The sequence below is a fragment of the Peromyscus leucopus genome, chromosome 7 (assembly GCF_004664715.2).
Source record: "Peromyscus leucopus breed LL Stock chromosome 7, UCI_PerLeu_2.1, whole genome shotgun sequence".
Lineage (NCBI taxonomy): Eukaryota > Metazoa > Chordata > Mammalia > Rodentia > Cricetidae > Peromyscus > Peromyscus leucopus.
The window spans coordinates 29244075-29263006 of NC_051069.1; the positions used below are offsets into that span (position 1 = coordinate 29244075).

At 52.5% G+C, this 18932-nt stretch overlaps 1 protein-coding gene across 4 annotated transcripts in view; it reads right to left on the bottom strand.

Annotated features, from left to right (window-relative positions):
• Positions 1-6498: 6498 nt before the first annotated feature.
• Positions 6499-18932, bottom strand: part of Usp2 (ubiquitin specific peptidase 2) — a 28770-nt gene continuing 16336 nt past the window's right edge. For 2 of the 4 annotated variants that reach the window (XM_028866324.2, XM_028866325.2), the window contains exons 3-13: positions 13027-13077; positions 12060-12183; positions 11234-11345; positions 11024-11134; positions 10429-10493; positions 10140-10243; positions 9922-10002; positions 9728-9806; positions 9434-9541; positions 8956-9076; positions 6499-8403 (exon numbers count right to left, since the gene is read on the bottom strand). In XM_028866324.2, coding sequence (XP_028722157.1) covers positions 8316-8403; positions 8956-9076; positions 9434-9541; positions 9728-9806; positions 9922-10002; positions 10140-10243; positions 10429-10493; positions 11024-11134; positions 11234-11345; positions 12060-12183; positions 13027-13077 — 1044 coding nt within the window. In that variant the 3' untranslated portion in view covers positions 6499-8315. Of the gene's footprint in view, positions 8404-8955; positions 9077-9433; positions 9542-9727; positions 9807-9921; positions 10003-10139; positions 10244-10428; positions 10494-11023; positions 11135-11233; positions 11346-12059; positions 12184-13026; positions 13078-15057; positions 16968-16992; positions 17375-18932 lie in introns of those variants that run through there. The other 2 variants (XM_028866326.2, XM_037207574.1) reach the window with 2 other exon arrangements.

An 18932-nucleotide genomic window follows, 5' to 3' on the forward strand; every position in this document is an offset into this window, starting at 1 on the left:
CTCCCCACATCTGGGTCCCCAAGCCTGCAGGAGGAAGGATACCTGACTTCGTGTGCAGTTGAGTTGTGGGGTCTGGCTGTTGGTTTGGCTGGGCACGAGGTAGAAGGTCTACACTACAAAGCAGTGCCCCATCCCTGCCTGGCGCAGGCGGTCCAGGGAGAAAGGCAAGGGACTGCCCATCTGTCTTGTCTCATCACAGTGCTGGGCTGGGCTGAGAGTCTGGAAACAACTTCATGTTCCCAGCTACTACTTGTAGAATGCCTGTAATGTTTTAGACCCTGGGCAAGAGGTCTTACATATTGTTCTCTTTCATTTCATACGTAACTCAACGAGGTATCATAACCATTTTACAAAAGTTGCTACTAAGGCTCTGAGATGTCACATAACTGAAAAGATAAAGAGTTAAAACTGAGCATGTGTTTTGTATGGATACAACTTTACTCTAGAGGGGGCCACACTGTGTTAGGAGAGGGGAAGGGCCAGACAGATCTGTGAGCCTAAGACGGCTGTCTCTGCACTCGGGAAAGGAGACTTTCCCAGCGCCCTCTCAGTGGCCTGGCTGCTTCTCTCCAGGCCTCAAGCCTCTCCTGGACTCTGAACTTGGAGTCCAGCAGTCCTGGACAGCCAAGTACGGTGGCGCACACCTTTAATCCCAGCACTTGGGAGGTAGAGGCAGGCAGGTCTCTGTGAATTCGGGGCCAGCCTGGTCTACACAGTGAGTTCAGGACAGCCAGGGATACATAGTGAGACCCTGGAGAGAGAGAGAGAGAGAGAGAGAGAGAGAGAGAGAGAGAGAGAGAGAGAGAGAGAGAGAGAGAAGAAGAAGAAGAAGAAGAAGAAGAAGAAGAAGAAGAAGAAGAAGAAGAAGAAGAAGAAGAAGAAGAAGAAGAAGAAGAAGAAAAGAGAGGAGAGAGAGGAGAGAGAAGAGAGAGAGAGGGGAGAGAGACCGGACTAGAACCTACAGACAGCCTGCACTGGGCTTTGTAGATGGTGAGTTTGGGGGTGGGGTGAGCCCTATGATTATTCACTAGAGGTTGTGGGCATCAGGCCTGGCTGGGTGATGAAGTGGGCTGATGGAGCTGGTCATCCTTATCTTTATAGCACATGACTTAGCAGAAGCAGTTTCAAAGTGAGGCTCAGAGACTCCCCCTCCTCCCCATCCCCATCAGATTGGGTGGGGTTTATTACAGTCATGACTTGATGGGGTATAGGACAGCACAGTGGAAGCCGTCTGTGCACAGGGCCCATCACTTGTCCAGGCGACCGTGACTGACTCCACAGCCATCAGGGATGAGCCGTGTCTCAGCTGCCACTTAGTGAAGCCCCACTTCTTAGAGATGTGAATCTTCTGGCAGCCAGGGGACTTGAACTTGTGTCTACACAGGGGCTTAAGGATTTGTTTTTTATTCTATAGATTAATGCGGATGGATAAGATGACATGGCCAATATGAACCCTGGCCACTGTCAGGGGATTCCCAAAGGCACCCACATACCTGTCTGGAGCTCAGGTTGGGGACAGCATCAACAGCAGAAGCATGAAGATCTCTAGAAGATCATCTCCAAGGTCCCGAGGGCAAACCATGTAGTCTACCAAGGAGGCTGCTATTCCAAACATGGCATCCTCTTTCTTGGCAACTTTTTGAGATATGGTCTTTTTTCCCTCCGAGATTTATTTTTATTTATGTTTATGTGTGTATGCCGAAACCAGATGTGTGCAGATGCCTACGGAGGCCAGGCGTGAGTCTCTTCTTCTACCATGTGGGTTCAGGGATTGAATTTAAGTTGCCAGGCTTGGAGGCGAGGGCCTTTACTTGCTGAACTATCTTGCCAACCCAGTTCTAATTAAAAAAAAAAAAAAACACAACTGCATTGTTATCTAAAAACGCATAATTATGTAGTAATATTATCTAATAAAAGATGTGTGTGTATGCACACAAATACACATGCAGGTGTGAATGTGGAGGTCACGGGTCAACTTTGAGGAGCCAGCTCCCTCCTTCCCCTATGGGGACTGAAGTCAGGTTCCCAGGCTTGTGCAGTAAGTGCTTTAGGTACCCACTGAGTAGCTCTCTGGCCATGAGTTGCTTCTTGATGGGTATTTGATCATAGCAATGAGAAAAAGATTACTCCCCGCTCCCCACAGAGTACCTACTATGTGCCACACTTTTTCTAAGCAGTCTCCTAGCTCTGAGCTGGTATTATCATAATCAGCTTACCGAGGAGGAAACTGGGCCCAGGGAGGTTGCGACACCCTGAGCTGTGACTGCTGGCCACTTCCTCCCGTCCTAGGCAACCCACACAGGGGGTTGTTGGTGCCCATGAGAGTTTAAGGGTGGGGACCCTTGAAAGTGTCCAGCTCAAACAGACCTAGCGGGGCTCAGCTGGCTCGCCGTGCAGGCTTTGCTGCTGGGCATGTGTGCATCTCACATGGTGGTTCCCGTCGATTCCCAATAGGGTAGGACAGTTCTGCCGAGAGTCCTGCCAAATGCTGTCACCAATTCAACCAAAAGGCTTCAGGTGGAGCAAGAACTAGGTGAGCTCCATCTTGCTTCTCCCACAGCCAGGTGGTGTGGCCTTTGACGGGTCTTCAGCCTTCAGTACCCTCACTGTCCGAGTGACAGGTGGCCTCTAAGATCCCAACTCTACAGATCCATGAAATATGAATTGGGTTGAGCATTGATCAATCAAAAACGAACTCTGAGGCTGGAGAGATGGCTAGTACCGTACCAAATCTCCAGGACAAGCAGATCTGTCCTTGTGTTTCCTTGTTAGTGGTTTCGGTAAGGACACTGCCAAACCTTGAATTTGATTCCAGAAACTGACAGGATGGAAGAACAGAATGGACTCTCAGAAGTTCCATCCATACGCCGTGGTGTGCACATGCTGCCCTCCAAAAAAAGCAAATGTAAAACAAACAACCAGACAACAAAAATAACCTATAAACTGGGCCAGGGAACCTTGGGTGTGTAAGGCCCAATTCAAGTGTGTATTTGGAGGAAAAGTGACTTAGCATGAAAATACCTGAGCAGAGGCCTTCAGTCCCCGTGAGGCTGGGAGGCCTACAAAGGGGAAGATCTTGTTCAAGGTCACAAACGCAACTACAGAGGCGGCACCTCTCTCAGCCAGGGCCTGCAGGAACACCGGTTAAGAATGGCGAAATAATCCAAGTTGCTAGGAGGCGAAGCAGATCACAAAGAAATGTGAGGACGACAGACCTGCTTGTGTTTGGGGTTTGGTGCAGTCCTGGGGACCGTTGCCATGGGGATGAGATGGCACCACAGGCCAAGCAGAGAAAGGAAAGCTGGGAGCAAGGGCCAGGGCTTGAGTCCCTACTTTGTTACGGTCTGTTCTCTGGAGAACAGAATGCACAGGGTGGCTTCTACCACCCCTGAAAACCAGGGACCATCACTTGGCTGCGAGCCACTTTCTATTTAGAAGAGGACATTGTTTACCTGTGGCTGACTGGGAGAAGCCACCAGCCTGTAGACATCTCATCCTAGGTCCTGCCATTCCTGGGGCGGACAGGGAAGTCCAAGTCCCTCAAAGAGAAGCCACAGAGTTTATTTAAATCTTTCCTATGCTGCTGGTGTGGTTTGGGGGTAGAGCTCCAGCATAGCATACCAGAAGCCCTGGGTTCAATTCCCAAAGTCAACTAAAATGGGATGGGGAAGGCACACAGACCTGTAGTGGAATCCCAGCCCCTGCAGAAGTGGAAGCTGGAGACCAGATTTAGTTCATCCTAGGCCTTAGGCAGTCACCTGGACCATATGACATCATGTCTTAGAATAAAAGTTACATCGTCTTCTTTCTTCCCCACTGTCGTGAAATTCCCAGATTAAAAAGTTGTCTTCCGGCTGGGCGGTGGTGGCGCACGCCTTTAATCCCAGCACTCGGGAGGCAGAGCCAGGTGGATCTCTGTGAGTTCGAGGCCAGCCTGGGCTACCAAGTGAGCTCCAGGAAAGGCGCAAAGCTACACAGAGAAACCCTGTCTCGAAAAACCAAAAAAAAAAGTTGTCTTCCAAATTGGGCCTGGTGGCACATGCCTTTATTCCCATTATTCCCAGCATTTGGGAAGCAGAAACAGGTGAATCTCTGTGTGTCTGGCCAACTGGTCTACCAAGTGAGTTCCAGGACAACTAAGGCTACACAGAGACACCCTGTCTTGAAAACCAAAACCAAAACCAAACCAAACCAAATCAAACCAAACCAACCAACCAATCAATCAACTAACCAAAAAAAAGCTTTTCTTTCATGTGCCACTCAGTAGCACATAGGCCCCAAGCGACAGCAGGTATTTGTGCCACAGCAAGGATGGCCAGATAAACTTTATTTCCCCTTAGTGTCTAGAGCAGTGAGGTAGTTAGGAAGAAGAATCCTGGAATATTCTAAGCTTATGGGAGTGGGAGGAACTTCAGTTTCTCTAGTTCTAAGATTCCATTTCCAAAGAAATGGAAAAGGAAAGCAGTAGTGATGAGTGTACCACCCCCCTACCCCCTATCTCCCCCCCACCTTCCACCCCCCACCCTCCTACCTCCCCCCACCCCCCCACCCTGCCAAAAAAGGACAATGTCACTATGGTTTTTTTTGTTTTTGTTTTTGTAGTTTTGGCTGTTCTGGAGTTCACTTATGGACCAGGCTGACCTCAAACTTAGAGATCCACCTGCCTCTGCCTCCAAAGTTCTGGGATTAAAGGGGTGAACGACCACACCTGGCTTTTAAAAAAAATGTGTACGAATGTTTTGCCTGAATGCATGTATGTGTGTGTACCATGTGCATATAGTGCCCCCAGAAATCAGAAGCGGGCATCAGATCCTCTAGGACTCGAGTTATGGATTTGTGCACTGATTTGTGCTTGCTAGGAATTGGCCTGGGGTCCTCTGGAAGAGCAGCCAGTATCTTTATCAGGAGCCGTCTCTCCAGTCCTTCCTCTCTTTTTTGAAACAGAAGCTTACATACGGCACAGACTGACCTTCAAATTGCTATGCTCTGGGGATGACTTTGCACTCCTGATTCTCTTACTTCTAGCCCTGCCTCTCCAAGTTCTGGTGTAACAGGCTTGTGCCTCTAGGCCTGGCTCTCAAATTTTGAGGGAAGTTCTTTAGGGAGTGGGATTGTAACTCAGTATACTCAGTGTAACACCTGCTTAATATGCACAGGCCCTGCCTTTACTCTCCAACATCTTAAAACAAAGTAAAAGCCAAACCGCCTTAGGGGATGTGGTAGTTTGAATGAAAATGGTCCCCATAGGCTCATAGGGAGTGGCAATATTAGGAGGTGTAGCCTTGTTGGAGTAGGTGTGGCTTTGTTGGAGGAGATGTGTCACTGGAGTTAGATGTGACATCTCAGATGGTCAAGCCAGGCCTAGTGTCACTCTCTCTTCCTGCTGCCTGCAGTTTGGGATGTAGACCTCTCAGCGACCTAACACCTTGTCTCCATGCCGCCATGCTTCCTGCCTAATTGTCTAAACCTCTGAACTGTAATCCAGCCCCAGTTAAGTGCTTTCCTTTATAAGAGTTGCTGTGATCATGGTGTCTCTTCACAGAAATAAAAACCCTAAGACAGGAGATCAACCCTTTAACACACAGTCATGATGACAGTTTGCTTTAAGACCAGTGACACTGTCATGGAGGTCTGCAGCAGAGGTCTGGTCTACACAGATCAGATTTTACAGAAATGTGAGTCAGGTGTGGTGGCTCATGCCTGCAATCTTGATACTTTGTAGGTTAGAGCAGGAGGATTGCTGTGAGTTCAAGGCCAGCCTGGGCTACAGAGACACTGTATGTGAAAAGGGGTTGGCTGTCCAAGTGGCTTAGCAAGTAAAAGCACTTGTCCCAAAGCCTGATGGCCTGTTCTGATCCCCGGGACCCACACGGTGGAAGGAGAGAAAAGACTCTTGCATGTTGTCCCGACCTCCACAGGTATGCACATGCACCCCTCCCCCAGTAAGGGTGAAAACATGTTGCCACCAGATATGGAAGTTCTCCCAGGTGTTTAGATGGCATCCTGCAGGATATTGTCTTTGGAAAGATGACACTGAGGTCTCTGGGAGTATGATATACCTCATAGACATTTTGGCCAAAGGAATAAAATACATACAAACACAAGGACGAACTCAGTCTGGGAATCCAGATGTAGAATATGACATCTGAAATAAATACTATTTAAACTTAAAGAACAACAACAAAAAAAGAATTGAATGCCAGGCAAGGGGGTTGCACGCCTTTGATCCCAGCACTCAGGAGGCAGAAGCAGGCGAATCTCTGAGTTGGAGGCCAGCCTGGTCTACAGAGCAAATTCCAGGATGGCCAGGGTTATACAGAGAAACCCTGTCTCAAAAAAAACCAAGATAAAAATATTGAAAAGTTGAAGTAACAGGTGGTGAGTTTCTAGAAGGCAGTGCTGGCAGACTGGCAGAAGCAAGGAACTGAGGCCCTCGCGATGCTGGGGGCACTTCCCAGATCTAAGCCCCTCCCAAATCAAGACTGTCACACCAGCAGCGTCTTTCTCAAAGCTACTATTTATTCTGTACAAGGCTCCACTGTACATTAGACATCCTCCTCTTGCTTACATGGTAAGCAAGTGTACACCCGCCCTGGGGCTCAGCTTCACAGGTCTTCCCTAGAGAAGGGTATCAGGCCAGGTAAACTCAGGGTGTCTCTCTAGGATGCCTCATCCTGGGAACACTCAAGCACTCCAGGTTATGAGGGCGTAAGCCAGGCCCACCTGTGGGGGTGTGCAAAATGCCTTAGTGCTGAACAGCTTGGCTCGTGGGACAGCATGGAGTTTTTGCCTAATGAGGGCCAAATCAAATCCATGGGAAAGAACCATACAAGACATCACCAGACATCCAGGCTCAAGCTCCCAGGGTGGGACCAAAGGCGACTGCCAGGTGGGGTAGGTAGAGGTGGCATGGGTGTCCCTGAGAAGCTCAGTCCAGAGGGCCTTTGTCCAGGAGACTCTGAGAAAGGGACAGATGGTGGGAAGCTTGGGGGATGGGGCATTAAGAAGAGAATAAATTAAAGGTGAAGCTCTGGGGACGAGGGGCCGGTGCTGTCCTTCAGACAGCTGGGGACTGGGGGGTGGGTGAGAGGACCGCAGGAAGAACTTGATACACTAGCTGAAGAGACCCTTTACCCACTCCCTCTTCACCTCACGGCCACGTGCAATAAACCAGGGGCTAAGGGCAGCACCCCATTTCCCCAAGAGGCTTTGAACATGGCCCTGGGATAAAGAGAACCGGCGGAGGGATATCTCAGGAAGGGGAAGTCACCCCCTGGTCCCCAAATGCTATAAGGCACAATTCTTGGAGGCAACTAGATTCCATCCAAAACATAAAAAAAAAAAAAGAAAAGAAAAGAAAAGAAAGAAAGAAAGAAAGAAAGAAAGGAAGAAAGAAAGAAAGAAAAGAAAAACAACTTCGAAACAGAAAACTTATTTAGATCCCAGGTCTACTGTGACTACGCTTGGGCCTGGCCGACACTCACCTACCACCACAGGGGGCTAGGGTTAGGGAAGTTATATTTGGAGAAGTTAAAAAAAAAAAAAAGAAAAGAAAAGAAAAAGAAAAAAAATAAACAAACCCCAACAAAAACGAGGGCTAGCCCAATGTCCCAGCTGTGGAAGAGATGTGAAGGACGGATGGACGGCATCTCCAGTCGGAACATGTTTGTCACAGTTAATTTTTTTTTTTTAAAAAAAGTTGGGCTTTTGAAAACCCAAACCAGCTCTTTTCAAAGATGTCCCCTCATCCGTACCCCTGGACTTAGCAGCGTTAAGAGGGCTCTTGGCTCATGGGTGTTTCCTGTCTGGGCTGGTGAGCAGGTCCAGGGGGGGACTCCGTCCAGGGGGGGACTCCTGCACGGTCCTCCCTCGCTCCATCCAGCTGTGATGCTCCCAGCAGGCTCCAGAGGGTGCTGTCCTCCCAGAAGGTGTGGGGCAGGAGAGGGCAGCAGGTGGACTGAGGATCTTCTCCCCACAGACCGCTGTTTTTTATTACACACAGGAAAAAAACCACAAGCTTAAAAATGCAAACAAGAGAAGCCGAGGAGCTGAGGAACAGGGCTGACTCCGTCTCTGCATCCGTCAGTGGTCTTCCCTGACTGGCCGTGGCTCGGCACCTGGCTCCTTGCTCCAGACCCCGACCAGGCCGTATCAACTTCCGCTCGACAGCTTTATTTCACTTTATTTTTCTCTTACTTGTCAGGATTTTGTTGTTGTTTTTTTTGTGGTGTTTTTTTTTTTTTTTTCTGAATTTTTAAAAAACTTAGGACGTGGGGCCGCCACAGGGAAGAGGAAAGGGCTGTAGCTCCTCAATGCTACATACGGGAGGGTGGACTGGCCAGTTCATAGAAGAGCAAGTAGGCGTCGCTGGTGCGCACTTGGCTGGAGGACATAGGTGTGACACTGTGGAAGAGATCATGGAGAAGTCAGAGCCTGTCCAGGAAGGCCACAGCGACACAGAGCCGAGTGGCTGAGGTCGAGCAAGTGCCTTGGAACTTTTCTATGCCAACCTAAGCTCTGCCTCTGTCCTTTGAGGGTTTTTTTAAAATTATGCGTATGTGGTACATGTGTGGGTACTTGCACAGAGTGCAGGTGCCCATGGCGGCCAATGGCAATGGACTCTTCTCCGCAACAATAGCTGTAAGAGCTCTGAACCACTCAGTTGTCTTCAGCTCCCCCCCTTTTTTTTGAGACAGGATCTCACATAGCCTAAAATGACTTCAAACTTGCTATGTAGCTGAGGATGACCTTGAACTCCTGACCTCTTGCCTTCACCTCTCAGATGTTTGGTTACAGCTGTAAGCCACTGTGCCCATTTTTGACAGCCCCAGAAAGGGCAGCACAGACTTGTGTGTATGGTGTAGCTGTTGATCTGGACTTTCTGTCCATTCAAGACGGAAGCCTTATGAGGGGTTTGCTACTAGGAGCCCTGTCTGAACGAACGCCGTCTCTCACCTGGAGTCATTGAAAGTGTGCCATTCGCCTGTCACTGGACTTCGGCAGTAGGCTGTATAATGGCCTCCCATGGTGGTTCCGGAGTGATTGGACACAGCATAAAGGTTGTAAACAGCATGGTCTGAGGAGGAGACAGGTGTCAAGCCCTGGAGGCATTCCTGGCCCCATGTTCCTCCCTTTTATTTCCCTATTCTTTTTTTTCCCCTTAAAGAAACCATAGTTTCTACTTAAAAAGAAGTTAAAATTTAATTTTAGTACTCATTGTGGGTGTGTGTAGGTCAGAGAGAAACTCGAAGGAGCCAGTAGTCAATTCTCCTTCTGTGTGGGCTTTGGGGATCCATCTCAGGCCGTCAGTGCCTTTACCTGCTGATCCTATCTCACCGGCTCTGACTTCCTACCTCTTCCTAATTCACTAGCTTCCTGCTGCCTCTCTGCTGCCTCTCATCTTCGGTCTTCCCTCCTGCTCAGGTATACTCACTGGTGTTTTCTGAAGCAAATTCTCTCAAGTCCAGGTCTCTTAGTGGAAAATTCACAAATGTTGTGAGCTTGCTGGTTCGTATCCTGGATTCTGAGAACCGCTTCAGGTCTGTGATTGCCGTGAGTCAAGAACAAAACACTGGAGCAGAGTCCTTGGAGAAGTGGTTCTTCTCGGGAAGCAGGAAGGCTAACAAAGAAGTCTACACTTTCCCCCCACTCGGCTCCCCTCCCCTTTGGGTCTCTTGTCATTAGTCACCCCAAAAAGTCAGGTCCCAACCGTGGAGGTCAAGGATACGGAGCACCAAGATCTTTGGGAATCTCTGCACAGAGAACTTCTTTATACATCGTTTTCTGGCTCGGCAGCGGCAGCATGTCTGAAGAGAGACAAAAGGGGTTAGAGAGATCTGTGGCCCTTGGCAGTGGAGAGCCGAGGGGCCCTTCCCCAGCCGGGCACTGCGGATGGCGTCTCTGTCACTGAGGAGTACTTACTGGCTTTTCATCCCCATCCAGCACATCCTCTTTGGTGAAGAGCCTCATGCAATCCATTAATGTCACCTCAGGATAACCTCTCTGGAGAAAAAAAACAGTCCAGGTCAGCTGTCCACAGCCTTGCCGAGCCCGAGAGGGAAGCTGCCGCTGGGCTGTGGCGGGGCTGGGGCTGTGGCGGGGCTGGGGCTGTGGCGGGCTGTGGCTGTGGCGGGGCATACCTTTGCAATGGGCAACGAGAGGTCCCAGAAGGGATCGAAGACCGTAGAGCAATAGCCACAGTCGGTGCATGTCAGGGAACTCTTTAGCTGCCCAACGAAGAGATCTGGGGAAGAGAAAGCCAGGGCGTGCTGACCATACTGACTACTTGTCTCCACCCCCCCCACCTCTTGCCTTAGTTTTGAGAGCCCCAGGCAGACGTGGGGTTCCCTGGGAAAATGATCGATGCTCAGGGCTTCTCAAGCAAAAGCAGGGAAGAGCAGAGGCAGGTATTTCTTGTTGTGTACTTACCCCCAATCCGACTGTCTTCCCTCTCTAGATACTTCCTCCACATCTGTCGCCCCTTCTCATCATCACTGGGAACCACAGACAGGAAGACGGCTGGGTCAGAGCTCAAACCCCAGTCGGCGTCAGGGGCTATCAACTACAATCTTTATGTATCTGTATCTTTGCTGTGGTGCTGGGCATGCAATCTCGGGCCCTGCTCAGTTCTTCACACGACCCACTGAGCTGTACCTCCCAAGCTATGATGTTTTTCTTGAGACAGGATTAGCCCAGGCTGCTCTCAAATTCATAATCCTTCCTACCTCAGCCTTTTGAAATCTAGGATTACAGGTGTGTACCACCATGCCTGGCTTCAACCTTTTAATCTTCAAAAGCCATCTAGAGGATGTAACTTAGTGGCAGAGTGCTTGCCCTCATGAACAAGGCCCTAGGTACAATCCTCACTAACACAGACACCCACACCACCATCACCGAAATAAAAAGGTCGTGTTTTAAAAACCACAGCAAAGCACAGCTGACTCTCCCCAGGGCATTACTCTCAAAGTAGGTACAAATCTCACGTCCCCAGACCTCACTTCACAGCAGCTTTCCTCTTACTTACGGGAGGTGATCCAGGTTCTCAGGGCTGGGCTTGGGTCTCACTGTCACCCGGTTCACCTCATTGTGGAGCCCATCCAGGAGGAAGCGAAGGAACTCCTGAGCATCCTGCTGACTGAACCCAGAGAAAGTGAGTGAGCGGCATCTACCAGCACCCTGCTTGTACCACCGCCCCCTTGGGGAGGACAGGCAGACATGCGTTCGAGGCCCTTACTTATAGCCAACGAAGCGTGGTGCGTATCTCTGAATCTGGGTCTTGAACTCAGATGGGCTCACCACATCATTGGGGGATGACGTCCATATGGTCTGGATTAGTTTTGCAAACTCTGTTGGAAGGAACAATCAGAGAGAGAGAGAGGGTGGAGGACAGGTGAGCTATTTTCTCTTTAAAAAAGCGATTTTATTTTAAATTGTGTGGGTATGCATGCATGCTTGTGAGTGCCCAAGGAGCCCAGAAGAGGGGGCTGGATCCTCTCAACCAGAGTTACAGGTTGTTGTAAGTTGGCTGACTTGGGTTTTAGGAACCAAACTCTGGTCCTTCCCAAGAGCAGTAAGGACTCTTAACCGTGAGCAGCTCTCCAGCCTCAGGTGTGATTATATCTATGAAACCTCGAGCGAGGTGTGGTAGTGTACACCTGTGATCCCAAGTTCAGGTAGGAAGATCAGGCGTTCACGGGCAGCTTGAGCTACCTGAGACTCTGTCTCAAAAACAAGACAACCATCCAACCAACCCACAGATCAACCGACCAATGAACAAACAAGATGGAACCACAAAACTGGAGTCGGGCATGGTGCTGTACACCTGTGATCCCAACACTCGGGAGGTTGAGGCAGGAGAATCACGAGCTTGGGTCCAACCAGGGTTACATAGCAAGGCTGTGTCTCAAACAACAGATTCTGGAATGAATCCCAGTGAACAACAGGCAAAGAAAGAACAATAGAGGGGTGGAGTGTACCCAAAACACAACTATCAGCCCGGCCTGGCAGATCCGAACAGAGCAGGGAACGGAGCAGGGCCACGCCCACCCGGGGCTCCTTACCTTCCATGAGGGCTGTGTGCGAGCTGCTGGTGTGACCGAGGTCCCGCATGTACAGCCGTTGAAGGCAGTAATCTCTCAGCTCGCGGGTGTTGCTCAGGCACTGAAGAATTGAGTTCATGAAGCACTGAAAGAGACAGTCTGGGCAGTTAGGGGATGTGCGCACAAGCCATGGGGTCCCAGCTAACGGCGGCACTGTATTGGGAGGTGGCGGCAACTTGAAGAGACAGGGCCCAGTGGGGGGCCTTCAGGTACTGGGGCGTCCCCCTGAAGAGGCCTGAAGGACCCCAGTCTCTTCCCTCTCTGTCTTTTGCACCCTGGCCTGGAGGTGAACGGTTTTGTTTGCTGCACATGTCCTGTCTTGTCACAAGCCCAAAGTGACAGAGCCAGTAAGTCAGCCATGACGAAAACAGCCCAATAAACGTACTGTCACTTGAAGTCGATTTAGCTCATGGATCTGTCCTAGGGACAGAAAGCTGCCTATCTATCGCAGTGATGGAGGTAAGACCCTGACCCGGCACCTCTACTGCTTGCAACCAGAGGCTCTCTGTTTCATCCCCCCAGAAATGAACTCCCTCACAGGGCCAGGTCCCCCTTTCCTGAGTAAGGGCAGGAGGAGTGAGGCACGTCCCCACCCCGGGGAAAGGCCGTATAATTGGTTATTTCCTAGTGAGGTGTACAAAAGGGTGTGGGCACAGTGGTCAGAGGAGAGTGGGAAAGGATGGGAACCCCGAGGAAGGTCCAGGAGAGCAGCAGGCTGTGACAAGGGCAGCTTCCTTCTAGCAGCGCTTCCTGCTGGGGGCGGGTGAGACAGAGCCCAGCAATTCACTGAAACACCAGCCAGGAAGGGCAGGTACTGATCGCCCTCTAGGACAGGAAGTTAGCTGGAGCCAGGAGGGGACTCTATTGGATTATCCAGGTCAGGAGAGCCTCTACTCTCGTGGGAAGACATGAGTTGGGAGGAACTTACCGTGTTCCCAAGGTTTCGAAGACCGGCCAGACCCTGGGCACTCTTTGAATTCTGTAAGCAAAGAACACGTGACTTATGAGGAGGCGCAGAGCCTGGTCTGTGCTTGCCGTCAGTCAACACCCACCCTCACCACTGCAGCGCCCTTTGTCTTCACCGAGACAGGGTTCTCTGGGGAGCCCTGGCTGTCCTGGATCTCCCTCTGTAGACCAGGCTGGCCTCGAACTCACAGAGATCTTCCTGCCTCTGCCTCCTGAGTGCTGGGATTAAAGGTGTGTGCCACCACAGCCCAGCAGAGTGTCTCTTTCCAACCTTGGTCTATGAGTCTTGGAGAAAAGAGGATGGAGGAATGCCTATTTTCAACACACAAACTATTCTTTAGGGCTTTGCTTTTTTATGGTCTCACTGGGTAGCCTAGTGATCTTGTGGCAATCCTCCTGCCTCAGTCTCATGAGTGATGGGATTACAGGCATGAGCTACTCCATCTGACTTCTCTATCTTTATTCTTTCTCTGCTACAGTGGAGACTAGGTATTAGAACTAGAGGGTAGGGATTCATAAATCCAGGAATATAAATTTCTTGCTGTAAGAAATTGAAAGTCCAGGTCAGGCATGGTGAGGAATGGTTGCAATCTCAGCCCTTGGTAAGTGGAGGCAGGAGGATTAGAAACTCAAGGTCAACCTCAGCTACACACATAGGTGAACCCAAAGGCTAGTCTGATCTATATGAAACAACAAAAAGAGGTTTCATTTCCTGAATCCAGGTACGATTTCATGTGACCTATATTTGCACTAGACGTTCAATATATAAAGGGACTGTCATAATCGGCACTTTAAGGCAGTTGAGAAAGGTTAAATGACAAGCCACTCTAATTGAGTTTCGATCTCCGCAGGGAAAAACTCAAGCTGCCTGCCATTCTGGGCTGCCAGAGACAGGTGGAATTCCTTCCAGCTGAACTCAGCTTCTAAGGGCTGAGCCAAGGCGGGAGGATCCTCCCCACCCGCCTCAGGTTTCAACATCCCAACTGGCCACTGGCTGGAAACACTTGCCACACACAGCATGTGCCGCCAGGCTGAGGAAGCACCTGGTGAAGGTGCCACTCTGGTCTCTACTGTGGAGGCTGGTGAGAGGGCCGGAGGAGGACAGGTGCGAGATTGCAGACTCTGGGCGTCATTTGTCAAGGCCTCTTAGCTAACCCTGGGCACACCTCCTGGGAATCAGGAAACCTTCAGGCTCAAAGGGTTAAAGAGTCAGGGGATGAGTCGGTGGATGAGTCTGCCACCCCCTCTCTTAGGAAGAGGCCTCGGAGCAGGCAACTCTGGAGCAACCCTGGCTGGGGCATGCGTGGGGCCAGCTCAACCCTGATCAGAACAGGAGCCTGAAATAACTCAGCTAAAATTACTCCTGCTGTGTGCTGACAGCCTCGGAGGCTGTCAGCGGCTCAAAGCCCAGGAGACTGTCAGCTTGAAGGGGGGGAGGGAAGGGCAGGCCGAGGGAGGGAGGGCTTTTCTCAAGAAGTGCCAGGCCCATCCCACGAGTAAGAGGATCCCTCCCCTGGTCAGTGGTCAGGTCCAACTCTAGCAGGTAGAAAGGGAGCACACTCAGCAGAGACCTGGTCTAAACCGTCAGCTGGCAGGAGGTAGGGTGGAGCATGCTCCACTGCCCTGGCCTGGAGTGCTAACCACACGGGACCCCAAATGGAAACGTGAACCCCACCACAGGGGGTCGTGGTTGACCGGGCTTGGCTAGGCTCATAAGGTCCCCTGGGTTCAAGCCTTGGTAGTGGCAAAATGGGAATCCCGCCTGGCTGACGACCGTGGTGGGCCCTGTAAGGGGGCTGCCACAGCGACAGTCCCCGTGGACAAAGATCCTATCGGAGCTTTGGATAACGTGGTAAAAGACCCCCCTCTTCCCCAGCCCAACAGGAAAGCACTGCTGCAGTCTCCACGCTGCCCGCCTGGAGGCACCCCCCAGGGGTGCCCACACACGATGCCCACTCACACCTGTTTTTGGTAGCTCTTGGCTAGTCCTTACCCCCGGTGCCTGAGACGACATCGGTCTAAACAGGCTGTAGAGACGCAAAGCATCCTACCGCTGGTGACCATGTCCACATCCACCAAGGCGGGCTCTCAGCTGAGGCACTTATCCCTGCACTAGGGAGGGTAGGGAAAGGGAGACTGGGGTCCCCAGCCCCCGGCCCCTCCCGCTGTCAGGCTCACTGGGCAGCTGGAAGGTGGGAAGCGCATTTCATCCCCCATAGTTAGTGTTCGGGGCCCCAATGCTTCTACTGGCTTGGGGGTGGGAAGAGGAGAGAGACTCCCCCAAATCACCATTAGGACCCTCCGATTTTCTTTTTTTTTTTTAGTGCGGGAACTCATGTTTTTATCTAAAATTTCCTGAACCCTCCCAAACACTTGGCAAGTTCTTTTTTCCTTTCTTAGACACAGGGTCTCACTATAGAGTGCTGGCAGGTCTGAAATTCACTACGTAGACCAGATGGGTCTTAAATTCAAAGCTATCCTCCGGCCTCCGCCTCCCAAGTGATGAGGTTACAGGCCTTCACCACCATGCCTGACTCCCCTGGCCAGCTTCTGAGTGCTCTGGGTAGAAGGTGGGGGGCTTCCAGGGCTTGGGGGTGGGAGTGGATGGGGGAGCAGGGCTGCTCTAAGCCAGGCCCCGATATTCTTCTACCATGAATAGGAAATCAGGAGCTCCAGGGAAAGTCAGCACTTCCCATTCCAGAGAGGAACAAAATGTCCCAGGAGTGACCTTTCTCACAGGGCAAACAATCCTACCTCAGGGCTGGCAGGGGAAGAGGCTACGACTGAAAAGGGGGACAGACACCCTGCACAGCCAGCCTCTCACGGCGGCGGCGGCCGCACAAGGAAGTGGTTCCAGCTGGCACTCAGGTGCAGAGTTGAGAAAGTTTGGCCCCGGCGCTTCCTGACACTCAGTCATCGGCAAACCTCGCCTTGACTCAGTAGCGAGCCCTGTTCTAGAGAGCAGATGCCGCTTCCATAGTAAACAGCACTCCTCGGCCAGGCCAGGGGCAGGGGCTCAAACAGCCTGTCACTGGGCAATGCGGGTTGGCATCTGGGGACCGGCCTGTAAGAAAGGTGGACTGAGATTGTGACTTCACACTAGATGCCCCAGCTGAGGGGCAGCCTTGCTTTATCTGCATGGTGAGGGTCAGCCATGTGTCCTGGCTGCAGCCAAGGAGCCCGGGGTAGCCCTGGCACGGGGCAGGGCACGTACTGCCAACACGGGAGCTGGTGCCTGTTACATAAGACCTGTCAAGCTCAGGCCCCTTCTCTCCTTCCCAAAGGGACAGTGCCCAGCCTTAGCCCCGGGCATCACTCCACGAGCTGCTTCAGTCAAGGAATGCACTGCCCACTCCACGCCGCTGAAGAGGACCCGGAAGAGCAGGGTTCATTTTCTCACCTGTCTACAACCTCTGCCCTTCACAGGGTCAAAGCACCCTGGCAACTGACCCCCCCGGGAGAGAGCCTATTTGGGAACAGAGAAGGGGAGGCACCCCTTTGAGACACCTTCCTTGTTGGAGTTTGGCCTTGGAGGAGTCACCCCCCGAGTCCAGCGTGATGTCTGTTCCCTCTCTCTAGTCACACACCAGCCCTAGTCAAGGTTACTCTCGCCTGCACCTGTCTTGATAGGTGACTGGAATTAAGAGGCCAAGAGCCACCAGGTGCCCGGGTCACCCAGGGAGGGGGGCTAGGGGACCTTAGGGGCTTGGATATCAAGAGGGGGAGGAGTCTGGAGCAAGCTTGCGATTTCCAGGGAAAGGGGACATCCCTTGCCAGGAGACCCTCGGGGAAAAAAAAAAGGGGGGGGAAAGAGCTGGGAAAGAACGTCCTGGGGTTCAGAGACTCGTGGCGGGCTGGGGTCGATCCCGGGAGCAAGCAGGACCCCCAGACCTTCAGCGTGGGAGGTCCCAGAAAGGGGCCCGCGTACCTTGGCTTTGTTGAGCAGAAGCCCCACGAAGGTGGAGAGCAGCAGGGACGGGGACAGAGGGGAGCGCGGCCGCAGCTCCTTGGCGAGGGCGGGAAAGGGGGCGGCGGGGGGTTCCTCGGGCAGGGTCACGGTGTAGGAGGTACGCATGTTGCGGAGCGGGCGGCGGGCTATGCCCCGACACCGACGCGGCTGACCAAAGGGTTACGGGGGAGTCCCCGCGCCGTGCCACAACCCGGACACCGAAGCCAGCGGAGATCCCACAGGACCCCGTCGGTGACGCGGGGGGCAGTAACCGCTACTGCAGGGCCCAGCGCGCGCTCCTCCGCCTCAACCTCCCCACCGCGCGCAGCCAACCGACCGGGCCCAGCGCTCGCGCTCCGGCGGACTGGCTGACCCGCCGAGCCTCCAGCCGCGCGACGTCAGCGCCGGGGCGGGGCGGGGCGGGGCCGGGCCCGGGACCACGCCCCACCCCGCCTCCGCCCCGCCCCGCGAGCCGGCACGCGGACTCCGGCGAGGTCGCCCGGGCCGGCCCAAAGCCGCTGACCTCCGGACCACGGAGACACGGGAACCCTCCCGGGGCAAAGCGGGGGCGCGCTCTCCCCGGCCGGCTTCGGGGTTGGACGCCACAGACAATCTTTGGGGTCTTTGGGGGACGCCCCCTTAAGATCAAGTGTCAGTCAGCTTGGAGCGCCTCCGCCCAGGCAGCAGACAGTGGTGAACTTGGGGGTTGCAGACCCTTTTGAGACCCTAGCGACAGCTCACTATTTTTTCAGGGCAAAATGCATAGGCGCACACTTTGGTCCACCATGTGGGGAACCTGGGTCTTCGTGACGCCCAGTCTGCAGGGGGTCGAGGAGGCCGGGCTGGAAAGGTTTCCAAACGCCTCCGGGGCTGAGCTCCGCTCCTCCTCTAGACCTAGCCTAGCCCATTATCAAGAGAGGCGGTGCTCATTTTATAAGGTACAATAGGTCACTGGCCCTTTTGGCTCCAGGAAAGAACCATTTCTGGACCTTCCTAACCTATTACCCAACTCCATCTCTTCTAGAATCTCAAATTTAACTTTTATAAGAGGACGAGAGGAAGACGCTCTTCTTGTGTGTTGGGGGGTGGTCTTGTGTGGGGGTGGTCTCTGGCCTCCACGTGGGCAATGCTTCAAGGCAGAGGGGTCTAGGGAGAGGGTTTTTTTTTTTCCTGATGCTCCGCCCCCTCACCTAACAGGGAAGCGCAGGAATCTGCCGAGAGAAAGTATCTTGTTTGGAGCTTGCAGGCTATTTTTAGCCAGTATTTTTAGCGTTTAAAAATACTCGGAGAGGCAGCAGTGTGCGCTGTTACTCATCTGTGGGCTGCTTCTGTGCCTCCTGGCATGCGCATCCCCACATGGACACGCGTACCGCACACACGACCACAGCCACATGGGGATCGCGTCCGAGATGCATGTGTGGGTCGTACCCTAGGCCACCCACAAAATAGGAATTTGTTGCCAATTGGTGGGGAGTACGGACAAGCCTCTCACCGTCCTGTCCCCAGCAGTGATGACAGAAGGAGGCGGGAGCAGGAGCCACTGGCATTGAGGGCGGTCACGGTTGGAGGCATGATCTTCAGACTTTGACCCAACCTGGACCCTGGACACTCTGCGACGGCCTTTTCCCCCAAGCTTCCGCCTTTGCAGCTACACCCTTTTCCACGGGGCAGGTCCCACACTTGGGTGCATCAATGCTCGCATTTGATCACATCTCTGCTGTGAGATAACTAGAGCATCTTGCACGTGGTCCAGGAGGCTGTAAAGCTGTCTGTCTATAGCCTCTTTCCATGATCACCACCCTCGCGCTTCTCTGATCCCTCCCACCAACTACCTTGCTCCTATTCTGCTCTTAAGAAACAGGACTAGGGCTGGACAGATGGCCCAGTGGGTAAACGTGCTTGCTTCCAAGACTGACTAC